Source organism: Homarus americanus, unplaced genomic scaffold, assembly GCF_018991925.1.
Source record: "Homarus americanus isolate GMGI-L3 unplaced genomic scaffold, GMGI_Hamer_2.0 scaffold6317, whole genome shotgun sequence".
Taxonomy (NCBI): Eukaryota; Metazoa; Arthropoda; class Malacostraca; order Decapoda; family Nephropidae; genus Homarus; species Homarus americanus.
The window spans coordinates 130,124-142,701 of record NW_024730668.1 but is presented as its reverse complement, the minus strand read 5'-3'; the positions used below and the strand labels follow the sequence as shown (position 1 = coordinate 142,701).

General features: G+C 37.0%; 1 protein-coding gene across 1 annotated transcript in view; it reads left to right on the top strand.

The window, feature by feature from the left end:
* The window catches only part of LOC121867148 (Werner syndrome ATP-dependent helicase homolog), a gene marked incomplete at its 5' end in the record, with an annotated part of 36,172 nt that extends 25,667 nt beyond the window's left edge, over positions 1 to 10,505 (top strand). The window contains 4 exon segments of the mRNA XM_042366899.1: positions 373 to 532; positions 1,622 to 1,763; positions 1,883 to 2,001; positions 8,343 to 10,505. Coding sequence (XP_042222833.1) covers positions 373 to 532; positions 1,622 to 1,763; positions 1,883 to 2,001; positions 8,343 to 9,155 — 1,234 coding nt within the window.
* Between the last annotated feature and the right edge of the window lie 2,073 nt (positions 10,506 to 12,578).

Sequence of the window (12,578 nt, the reverse complement as noted above, 5' to 3'; positions counted from 1 at the left end):
TAAAGATTTGGTTGTAATATACATCAACTGTACCAAAGCATAAGATTGTTTTTAAAGAAGCTAGAGAAGAAAGGGGACTTGGGCATGGTAGATGATAACTAGTGATACAAAATTAAGCAAACTTGATGGGCCTAATCCAGCAAACTCTCCCGCCATGCTTGGTTAGATTCCCGTGGATATTTAAAACTGATACTGTAGCCAGTAAAATGGTGTATAAAATATGAAAAGTGGACACTGAAAACCATGGTAGGTGAGGGATTACTGTAATCTCACCATTTTTTTATATAATAATAATGCATGAAGAAAAATGGTAGCAGAATGAAAGATGATTGTAATTTTAATTTATTCAAAAGCAAAATTTTTATTTTTCAGTCACTTCCCAAAGCCTCAAACTAACAAGAAACTATTGCCTAAAACTAGGGGCATAATGCCTGCCAAGGAGATGATTAGAGATTTTACCAACACATCAGAAATAAAGGAAGAAAAGCAGAAAGGAGAAGAGCTCAAAGATCCCCGTGAAAAGGATTTAGAGGTTTGTTACTTAAAGAGTGAATGTAGGGATTTATTTGTTTTGACAGATATTAGTAAAAAATTGTTCCAGGGAATATATGTTTGTCATGTACCGAAATCATTTGGAAATTCTTTTGTATGACCTACAAATCTACAATAAATTCGCTGTTAAGTGTATAATGTACTGTACAGTACCACTAAGTCATGCTCTAGCAGAGCCTTCCTTTGTCAGATTGTTTCAACTTGTTTAATGGGAGAATGTTTTGTCTTGATAGACAATTTTGGATAAAAATGTTGCTGTAGGCAGTTCTGGGTACTTTCTTATCCTGTTGAATCAGGCTTAAAGACTCAAATCTGTTTGATCCAGTGTTTGGCTTTAAAAGAAAATAAAGTCATGCACTTTTACAGCCTGCTTTGACACCAACCCAACAAAAGTTCTTTTGGTCATGTTTAAGCATATCTGCAGCAAATGCCTTCATGAGGGTCAGACAGTGAGGTTAAGCATTGCGCTTATACAGTACTAAATTGTGCCTTATTTAATCATTATTTTGGTTTTACCATACATTTGCCACACAGTTACCACTTAGTGTTTGAAAGTTTGAGGTGAGTCGTAGTTTTGATAGGCATTTGTCTGCTGTTTTTTTATACAATCACAAATAAATTAATGTTCAAATTATTTTGTTTAATTTGTTTTTCTTTACAGGAGCCATTTTTCTTTCCCAAGTTTTTGTTTCACTGAAAGATTAGAGGTTACATGATTAGTACTGAATGTAGTAGCCTTTATAGTATTCATAAATGGTATATTTGTGTATAGTAAATGTAAAGTACAGGAATTACTTTATTAGTGTTTTTGTTGTTGTTTAAAATAGATCTGCGGAGAAATGTGTTCCCTGTTTCAAGGAATTTCTCGGTAATTTCTAGTTTACTATTAATATGGTATAAATGTAAGAGAAACATTTTAAAATTCTCTGTGGACTCAAAATTCTGAAGAAAAAATAGGAATACTTTTTGTAATAAACAAATATTTTGTATTGAAATTGTGCTAAATACATTCTAGTATTGTTAGTAGATGCTCAAATTGTGTTGTCTTGATTTTGTCTTCTCATTTCAGGTTGAGTTATATAAATCGCTGTTAAAGTTGAGGAATCGTATTGGAGATGAAACTGGGTTTATGCCATACCTTGTTGCCACAAACAGAGTCATGCTTCTGCTTACATCTGAGAAGCCAACTACACTAGATGCATTAAGGAAAAGTTAGTTTTCCCATTTATGGCTCAGAGAAGATTTGCCTTTTTGTAAGTGATTGATTGCACATATATACTCAGGAAAGAGTTGTCTAAAATATATTACACCATCCCTTTTTACTTGTCAGCTGAAGGACTGCCTGAGGCAAAAGTTAAGAAGTTTGGCCCTGCATTCGTGGAACATATTCGAGCATTCTGCATGAAGAATAATATAAGTTGTCTAAATGAAGAGAGCAGGACAGATAAGGTAAACATAAGTTATACATTATTTCCTTGATTAATAATAATAACAATTTTCAGCTTTACATATTTTGTCTATTCTTTATCTCTCTCTCTCTCTCTCTCTCTCTCTCTCTCTCTCTCTCCTCTCTCTCTCTCTCTCTCCTCTCCTCTCTCTCTCTCTCTCTCTCTCTCTCTCTCTCTCTCTCTCTCTCTCTCTCTCTCTCTCTCTCTCTCTCTCTCTCTCTCTCTCTCTCTCTCTCTCTCTCTCTCTCTCTCTCTCTCTCTCTCTCTCTCTCTCTCTCTCTCTCTCTCTCTCTCTCTCCTCTCTCTCTCTCTCTCTCTCTCTCTCTCTCTCTCTCTCTCTCTCTCTCTCTCTCTCTCTCTCTCTCTCTCTCTCTCTCTCTCTCTCTCTCTCTCTCTCTCTCTCTCTCTCTCTCTCTCTCTCTCTCTCTCTCTCTCTCTCTCTCTCTCTCTCTCTCTCTCTCTCTCTCTCTCTCTCTCTCTCTCTCTCTCTCTCTCTCTCTCTCTCTCTCTCTCTCTCTCTCTCTCTCTCTCTCTCTCTCTCTCTCTCTCTCTCTCTCTCTCTCTCTCTCTCTCTCTCTCTCTCTCTCTCTCTCTCTCTCTCTCTCTCTCTCTCTCTCTCTCTCTCTCTCTCTCTCTCTCTCTCTCTCTCTCTCTCTCTCTCTCTCTCTCTCTCTCTCTCTCTCTCTCTCTCTCTCTCTCTCTCTCTCTCTCTCTCTCTCTCTCTCTCTCTCTCTCTCTCTCTCTCTCTCTCTCTCTCTCTCTCTCTCTCTCTCTCTCTCTCTCTCTCTCTCTCTCTCTCTCTCTCTCTCTCTCTCTCTCTCTCTCTCTCTCTCTCTCTCTCTCTCTCTCTCTCTCTCTCTCTCTCTCTCTCTCTCTCTCTCTCTCTCTCTCTCTCTCTCTCTCTCTCTCTCTCTCTCTCTCTCTCTCTCTCTCTCTCTCTCTCTCTCTCTCTCTCTCTCTCTCTCTCTCTCTCTCTCTCTCTCTCTCTCTCTCTCTCTCTCTCTCTCTCTCTCTCTCTCTCTCTCTCTCTCTCTCTCTCTCTCTCTCTCTCTCTCTCTCTCTCTCTCTCTCTCTCTCTCTCTCTCTCTCTCTCTCTCTCTCTCTCTCTCTCTCTCTCTCTCTCTCTCTCTCTCTCTCTCTCTCTCTCTCTCTCTCTCTCTCTCTCTCTCTCTCTCTCTCTCTCTCTCTCTCTCTCTCTCTCTCTCTCTCTCTCTCTCTCTCTCTCTCTCTCTCTCTCTCTCTCTCTCTCTCTCTCTCTCTCTCTCTCTCTCTCTCTCTCTCTCTCTCTCTCTCTCTCTCTCTCTCAAAATTCCCATTCACGTTTTTTCTTGCCATATGGCTCTATTCACACTATAGGGACGGTCACGGTTATTACATGCATTTGAAAAATTTGTTTAGATCTTTCTGTAGTTTTGCAGAGTCCTCATCAGATTTAATTACATATCCTATTTTAGTGTCATCAGCAAATTTATTTAAGTTACTGGCTATGCCGATATCTATGTCGTTTATGTATATAATAAATAATAATGGTCTTAAGTACTGAGCCTTGGGGAACTCCACTAGTGACGTTGCTCCAATGCGATTTAGTGCCGTTTATGCTCACTAGCTGTTTCCTGTCCCTTAACCACGCCCTAACCCATTTAAGGATATTACCTTTGATGCCATGCGCTTCTACCTTTCTAATTAGTTCGTGGGGGACTCTGTCGAAGGCTTTGCTAAAGTCGAGATATACCACATCATAATTGTGCCCCTCGTCCACCGATTCGAAAACTGATAAAAAGAATGTTAATAGATTAGTTAGACATGAACGCCCACTTGTGAAGCCATGTTGGGAATCATTGATCAACTTGTGCTTCTCCAGGTGGTTTCGAATAGAGTTTGAAATGATTGATTCTAGTAATTTGCCTACAATTGATGTTTAGACTGATTGGGTGGTAGTTAGAGGATAGTGATCTATCCCCCTTCTTGAAAATCGGTATTACATTCGCTATCCTTCAGGATTCTGGTACTACACTTGTTTTTAATGACATGATAAACAACTTTGCTAAGGGCATACTAAGCTCTTCCTTACATTCCTTTAATACTCTGGCAAATATCTCATCGGGACCAGGTGACTTATTTGGCTTCACTTTGTCTATTTGCTTATTAACATCGTTACTAGTCACTACTCTCTCGCTTAATTTGTTTTCTTCACTATCTCTGAATAGAGTCGGTGCCTCGGGTATCATGTTTAAATTTTCGGTGGTGAAAACCGTTAAAAAATATTTATTCAGATTATTGCTCATTTTTCCGTTGTTATCAGTTAGCTCGCCGGTATCTGAACGTATTGGTCCAATCTTATCTCGTGTTGTGTTTTAGTTTGATACATTTCTCCAAAAGTCAATGCATGGAAAACTCTTAAAAATATTCCTGGCCAACTAGCAATGCCACCAGTACCAGACCCATAGAGCATCCCTAGGGTGAGTCCTCTGGCCCTCCCGTAAAACAACCAACCCCACCTCACCCCACCCCGCCAACCCCCTCTTACCCTCCACAGCCTCAACTTTAAAGTTAACCAAAACAAACACTGGTGACGACAACACAATTTGGAATTAGTTAATTTTACTGCCACACCACCCCGTTAAGTACTGTACTGTGGTGTCCCTCAGGACTCATTTAGTTTAAAATTCGGGTTGAAACACGATGACCCTCTTCAAGGGAAGATGTTGTTCAATAATACAGGCGTGAGAGTCTACCCAGATGCACCTCAGCCCATCTCCTAGAATAAAGAAAACATTGTTTTTTGTAGTATTATGTTAAAACAAACACTCATAAATCAACAAGGCTCAAATTATGGGATGTGAAATGGTCTGTTTAATCGGGATCAGCTGATGGGAAGATGGGGGTGGGGGGGGGGTAAGGTGAGGTGATATGTTTGGCAGTTAATGCCAAGGTCGTGTGCTTATTTATTTTTCTGTTCTTAGGAGTGACTATAAGTTTTCTCTTATAAATTGTCACTAAACTGACATGTTCTAATTAATTTTATTACAAAGGGTTAAAATTTTATCTCTTGTGCAAAATATATGACGTTTATATTCAAATTATTCGCTGTCTTGCAAGGATTCTAGCAATGCAAATTATATTCTAACTTTAGTCTGTGATATTATATAAGATAAAAACTGTAAGCCTATAACCACCGAACCCTGACTGGGAGGGGGGAGGGAGGATGGGAGGGAGGTAGGAAGGGGAGGTGACAGTGACACGTTTGACAGTTGGGGCCAAAGGTCTAGTGAAGTATTTTTGTGTTTATTTATGTCCTTTAGATTGAGTTTTTATTTTTTGTTTATAAAATGTCACAGAAGTGACCGAGGAGAAGATAATTTACATTGCTGGAATTCTTATAAGATAGTGATTAATTTGAATATAATCATGCTATAGTTTGCACTAGACAAAAATTTTAGTAATCATTTAGTACATTATTTTGAGTACCGTACATGTACAGTACAGCTTTGCCCTTAGGACAGTGTAGTGTGTCCAGAGAAACATTAAGCGCGAATTTTAACATATGATGCGCCAGATTTACTCGCACAAAATAGGAAAGATTCAATTTAAATTAAAACATTGTCCTTACTTGTGGGTGTCGCTTTAAATCAATAATCTTAAATTGAATCGCTTTAAATCGACGTTCTACTGTATTGAATTAGCATGGACAGTGAAACAATTTATCGTCACATCCACCTAATGATATTTTCACTTTACTATCAGTTTTTTCCCATTCTTGAAACAAATCCACCATACTTAATTTTTAAGTAAAATGCTAATGTTTCTTAGCATTTAACAGAAGATGAGTGAAGCAGTCTCTGAATCCGTTGATTTTTCCTAGTTACAACATTTTTCTTACGCCCACCAGAATAATTTCAATGTTAATTTTGGCACATGAGGAACTATTTGCCAAATTAATAAAATCAACTGTGATTGCCTTCAAAGTAGTTCCCTTCTGAGTTAACACACAGCTGCATACGATGCTGCCACAGTTCAAAACAATTCTGCAGATCATGATATGTAAGGCTGTTGAGGAGCTTCGTCATTTTTGCTTTCACCTCTTCTACCAACAAAAAATTGTTTCCTTTGAGCACGGACTTGGTCTTTGGGAAGAGGTAGAAGTCGCAGGGAGCCAGGTCTGGCGAATAGGGTGGATTCTCAAGCACAGTGATGTTTTTATTGGCTAAAAACTGCTTCATAGACAAAGCATTGTGGGCTGGCACATTGTTCATCTGACAGCATTTTTGGAACCATTTTTGCACAAACCTTTGTCATGTTCAATTCTTCCGTTAGAATGCATCGAACACTTTCCCTGTCTAAATTAACTTTTTAAAGCTATTGCTCAAACACCCAACCTACATTTTTTTCTAATCACGTCTCGCATTTTTTCAATGTTGTCATCTGTAACTGCTGTGCGTGGACGGCCTGGGCAGTTATCATCTTTCCTGGTTTCTCTGCCTTCCAAAAATCGTTTGTGCCATTCAAGAAAGCATGCACGAGATATGCAATCTTCACCGTAAGCCTCAGTCAATAATTGAAAAGTTTCCGTCACGGATTTCTTTAACGAGAAACTTGATGTTAACTTGTTGCTCAGTTTTGCAGTCCGACATTTCCCGACCCAGCGTAAGAACCCATCTATGCAGTAGACTCGCAACTTATGCACATTTTTCTTACTCGATTTCAACTATACAGGGGGTACGTAGATTATCCCGGGGGTTAAGATACAATTTCCAATTTCAAACTTAATTTTTTTATGTCTAGTGCAAACTGTAGCATGTTTACAGTACATTACTGTATATTCATTTTAACCACAATCTTGTAAGAATCCCACCAATGTAAATTATATTCTCCCAGCACAGTTCAGTGACATTTTATAGCAAAAAACAAAAACTCACTCTAAAGGACATAAATAAATAAACAAATAAATACTTCACTAGACCTCCCGGCACCAGCTGTCAAACACATCACCTCCCCTCCCCTCCCCCCCTCCATCTTCCCAGGCAGGGTTTGGTGGTTTTAGAGTTTTTATCTTATAAAATATCACAGACTAAAGTTAGGAGAATATAACTTGCATTGCTAGAACCCTTGCAAGACAGTGAATAATTTGAATATAGACATCATACATTTTGCACAAGAGATAAAAAGTTTAGTACATTAGTGGAGTACATTTTAGTAATGTACAAATTTTTCAATTGTATTTTGGGGTAGATTAACATAAATTTCTTCAGCTATTTTTATTCATTTACATAAACACACCATCCTAAAAAAAAAAGGAGGTAAAAGAAATAATTGTCCTAAGTGCAAACCTGTAATGTACAGGGCTGCTTCACTTATCGCAAAGGTTACGGGCATGAAACTCGTTGCGAATATCGAAATTGCGAATAGCGGAGCTATTTCTCCCATAAGAAATAATGTAAATAGGGGAGATACAGGCATCGCAGTGGTCATGGCCGTCAGATTTTAACACTTGTTTTACTCAATACATATAGAACATAAAATGAGGGCATAATATCAAATAAACATCAATAACAAACACTGAGTTTATTAGGCGTATATGTTTACAAGTACAGTATACAGTGGTCCCTCGGTTAATGAACACAATTCGTTCCAGAAGGTCGTTCGTTAACCGAAAATTTCGTGAACCGAAACCATTGTTTCAATGGGATTTTGGGTAATTTTTTCCAGATCATCGAAAATTACATACAAACTAAAAATAAATGCAGTAAAGTACACTTACTTTGAGGTGTGCATGTAGAAGGCTCCTGGTTGATGATGATGATGATGATGGGAATTAGAAGTGGGGGTGGAGGAGAAGGGAGAAGAGAAGGCAGTGGGGTGGAAGAGAAGTCACCCCATGCTTCATGTTGCCATTTCACCATAAAATTTTAGTTCACCGATGTTTCTTCTCCGTGTTCATGTCTTTTTACGATATCCAATTTCAAGTGGGGGCATGTTGGAGCAGGATGCAATTTCTGGAAACTCTTGGAAAATTTATTCCCAGGCCCAGAATGGAAAGGTTTGGAGAGATTTTCTCAGAATTTTTTTCCGGAAAATGCCCCTGATTTTCATCCTTGGAAACTCGTTTGCAGATCCGGGATGAAGAGAGTTTTCATAGAATTTTTCCAGCCCAATTTCAATTCTGGTTCTTTGATATCTTCATACATATGCTTAATTAATTGTACTTAATATAGATACACTGTACATGAGGAATTCCATAAATATAGAAAATGTCATTTCTTGTTTTCAGACAGAGCCATTCAAATGATTGCTGATTTTTTCTTTGTTGGTTGAAATAAATATTATGGCATTCTTTATTTTCAGCTTCCTGTGAATGAGGAATCACAGCCTTCCACAAGTAACTATACCACTGGTAATCAACCAGATATGAATTACTCCAAGATGGGCACATGTGTAGAGCATGGAAGTACATCAGGTTGGATATCTGCTTCTAAAACTATTGTCACTGTTAGCAATAGTGTCAAATCTTCTTGTTCTTCAGACAAAGCAGACAGTTCTGTGGACACCTTATGTAAACTAGAGAGTAGTACAAAGGAGTCTGAAGAATCTAGAGGAGGAGAAAGAGAGAGAAAACCCATGTCTAAATTAAGTGAAAGCATGCTAAAATGTCCTTTAAATTCTACAAATTCTTCTGTAAAATATGAAGATAACCAATTTACACCAAAATATTCAGTACCTAGGATGGATGGAAATGATTTTCTTCCACTTGATGTTTTCTCATCCAGTGAGGAAACAGATTTGTTTAGTGAACTTGATGAAGAAACATATATGAGTAAGACTGCAAGACCTATTTGTTTAGACACTGAAGATAAGTTGCCTGAACCAGAGACACAGAAACCTGAAGAGAAATTGTTAGAACAAGCTCAACAGAAAATAGAGTCACATTCTTCCAGTAATCATTTACAGCTTACAAAATTTCCAAAGGGCAACACTAGCAAAAAGAAAGGAGTATCTTTTGATACCTCAGATACAGAAGAGGAAGGTAATAGCAATGAAGATTCTCAAGAAAAGTATGAACGTATAATTTCAGACACTAAAAGGAAATTGAAAGATAGTGGATGGATTGATGCTCGTAAAATGAAGAAGAAAATGAGACAAAATTCTCTCTTCAGATAAAAGCCCTGTACAATGTGTTGTTTAGATCCTAAGAGTGCATACTATTTTAGTCTGTAAATTACTTATATACAGTACAGGTATCCCTCAAGTTATGGAAGGGTATTCCTGAAAAGTTTTCCCTAACTCAAAACCTATTTTCCCATTAATTTTCATTATATAATTTGGAACACATTTCTACAGACCCCCAACCCCCTCCAAAAGTCTTTTTAGTACTGTACTTAAATAATTGACAAACAAAATTGTGATCAGAGACAGGTTCCTACAAGAAAAAATCTTTCTTAAAACATAAGGAAATAAGGGGTGTAAGGAAATAATGATTATAATATGAGTGAATTACATGAATTACTGCAGTAAGTTAATTTAATCATAATTGAAAAGGTATTCTATGTATGATAAAACTGGGGTAAGTGACAATGCTTGACAGTCATTTTTGTTTTCATCAACATCAGGGCCATCATTTTCTATGTCAGTACCATCTTGTGTTGGCCTTGTCATCCATTTACTATCTTTACTATCAGTTTCATGCACTAGTTGATTATGATGTATGGCAAATAAGTGTGATTCATTATCTGAACTTATGATGTGTTCTTCATCACTGTTTTTGTGGCACTCGCCTTCTTTAGCATAATTTTGAAGAACTTGGTGATGAGGTTTTTTTCTATGTGGCAGTTACTTACTATAAAGTATAACTTTATTGCTATGTTCTGCACTACTATACAGCACTCAAATTTACTGTATTAGACTGATGTTTTGTAATGTAAATTTGTATCCATATTTATGTAATTTTTCTTCAATATACATCACAGGATGTTCATACATGATGCTATGCACATCAAATGTCAAGACAATATTGTGGAGTTGCACTAGTTATGCTTTGCCAACACTGGCTAAGTGGCAAGTCAGGCGAATGAACTCATAGATTCATTGGATAACCAGTGAGTCTAGACAATATGGTGGCATTTGTTTTCTGAGTGCAGTGCAGGCCAGTATCACCAGTCACTTGTGTTATCCATATCTGTCTTTTATTACTGAAAAAGAATTATGGATTTTAAACAGGTGTGCTGGCATCTGCTCAGAGGACAATGTAATTAGATTACAGGAGGTCCCCGGGTTACGTACGTCTGACTTACAAACATCTGCCAATGCAAATGAGGTTAAACTTTAAATTTACAGTACTGTACTGTATTTTATTTACTTGGTGACATATTTTTTACTTTCATTTCCTTTATTTTGTCATTCTATAAGGACTTAGGGTATGATATACAGGTTGTAGCTCTCTAGTCCGGCATTCTGTGGTCCGGAAACTCCCGTGGTCCGGAACAATTTTAGTTTGCCCAATACCCGGTAGGTAGATAACTTTTTTTTTTTTTTTTTTTTTTTTTATAACTTATCTGAATTATTATTATTGTTACAGGAGTATTACATTTTCGCCCCTCAGGCTCCAATGTGGGTCAGTAACCTGTGCCCGGGTGGGCTAATCCCAGTAAAAAAAACACAACAACAAAGCTGCGGGAAATTAAGGTTTGTTTACATCCGGCAGTTCAGTTCTCTCTCTGTTTGTCTATACAGAGTACAACATTTAACCCTTCAATATATATGAACAGTAAATAAGTGTTGCTTTCATATTCTTATGTAGAGTAATGACGATATGTTTTCACATGTGCGCCCTTACATACGCGATCTCACTTTTTTCTTTAACATTAATGGTTAGCTACTTATATTGTTCCATTTATTAACATTAAATAACATTACTTCAAACAACCATATTAATTTTTACATTAATTTTACTACAGCTACAACCAGGGTCTTATTTTCTTGTTTTATATGTAGAACCAATCAGTCACTGGTTTTGTAAACATTAATGAAAACAATGCCGGCAACCGTCTCGTCTCCTCGTGTGTTTTAATATTCCACGAATTATTAATGAATTGTATTGTTCATTTTGCACACACAAACATTAATTCTAAAAAAAATCAGAAACATTAATTAAAACATAGATGAACAGTAAATAAGTGTTGCTTTCATATTCTTATGTAGAGTAATGACGATATGTTTTTCACATGTGCGCACTTACATACGTGCAGTCTCACTGTTTTTCTTTAACATAAATGGTTTGCTACTTTTATTGTTCTATTTATTAACATTAGAAAACATTACTTAAAACAACCATATTAATTTCTTACATTTATTTTACTACAGCTACAACCAGGGTCTTATTTTCTTTTTTTATATGTAGAACCACTCAATCACTGGTTTTGTAATCAACGAAAACAATGCTGTCTCGTTTCCTCGTGTGCTTTAATATTCTACGTATTATTAATGAATTGTATTGCTCATTTTGCACACATAAACATTAATTCAATAAAAAAGACATTCAGTAATAAACAATAATGAATCTTTTGTACATAAGAGAAATGACGCTGTTTGCACGATTGTGCACGTCGTCTGAAAGTTGGCGGGCCGTTCAAACCCGTCGAAATTCGAGTTTCCGCCGTCAAAATTTTAAATTATGTAGTGTTTTTTTTTGTGTGTCCAAATAAAAACGTTGAATTAAAAACTCGCGAAATTTGAGAAGCTACTGTATGACATTTAACCCTTCAATATGTCTTCAAAGAGACCACGAAGCAGTTAACGTGGTGCAAACGTAAGCGCAAGTCACTATCTGTCCAAGAAAAGGGTGAATTTCCATGGTCCGGCACCGGTCAGGTCCCGAGGTTGTCGGATTAGAGAGGTACAACCTGTAATGTGATTTTAAACTTTGTTCTGTAAGTACGGTATGCACATAGGGTATGTGGTTTGACTTAAGTACATATTCAACTTAAGAAAGTCCGTACGAATGGAATTCATTAGTGACCTGGGGACTGCCTATACTGTACTTAGTGAGTATTTAAAGAGGGAATAAAAAAAAATGCAATTTAACAGCCTTTAAACACCTACTGTATAGTCTTCATATTACAATATGCATTAACTACTGATATTGTAAATACTGTACTACATATTCATGTTTCCCGTTCCCTGTTTGAAAATATATGGACTACCGTCACACCCATAATGCTCTGTGAGCTAAGCAGATGCCCTCAAGAGATACAGTTTGCTATGTTGCTTTCTTACCTATTAATAAGTATTTTGGGTATTTTGAGGAATGCACTGATAAGCATTTTTTTAGTAATTACAGTAAGTCATCGCTTAATGTCGTGGTTACTTTCCCAAAAATGCGAAGCTATACGAAACAACATTAAGCGGATAAATTTTCCCCATAAGAAATAGATAAAATACGGGAGTTACGTTCCTGAGCCTCCCTTTGTCCCATGAAATACATTACATATACAGAAAATCATTATCATTTCTATAGAAAACAGTGCATGCATATACAACTACTAAGTTTGTATTGGTACTCACCGATGGGCGGAGGTGTAGAGCGAG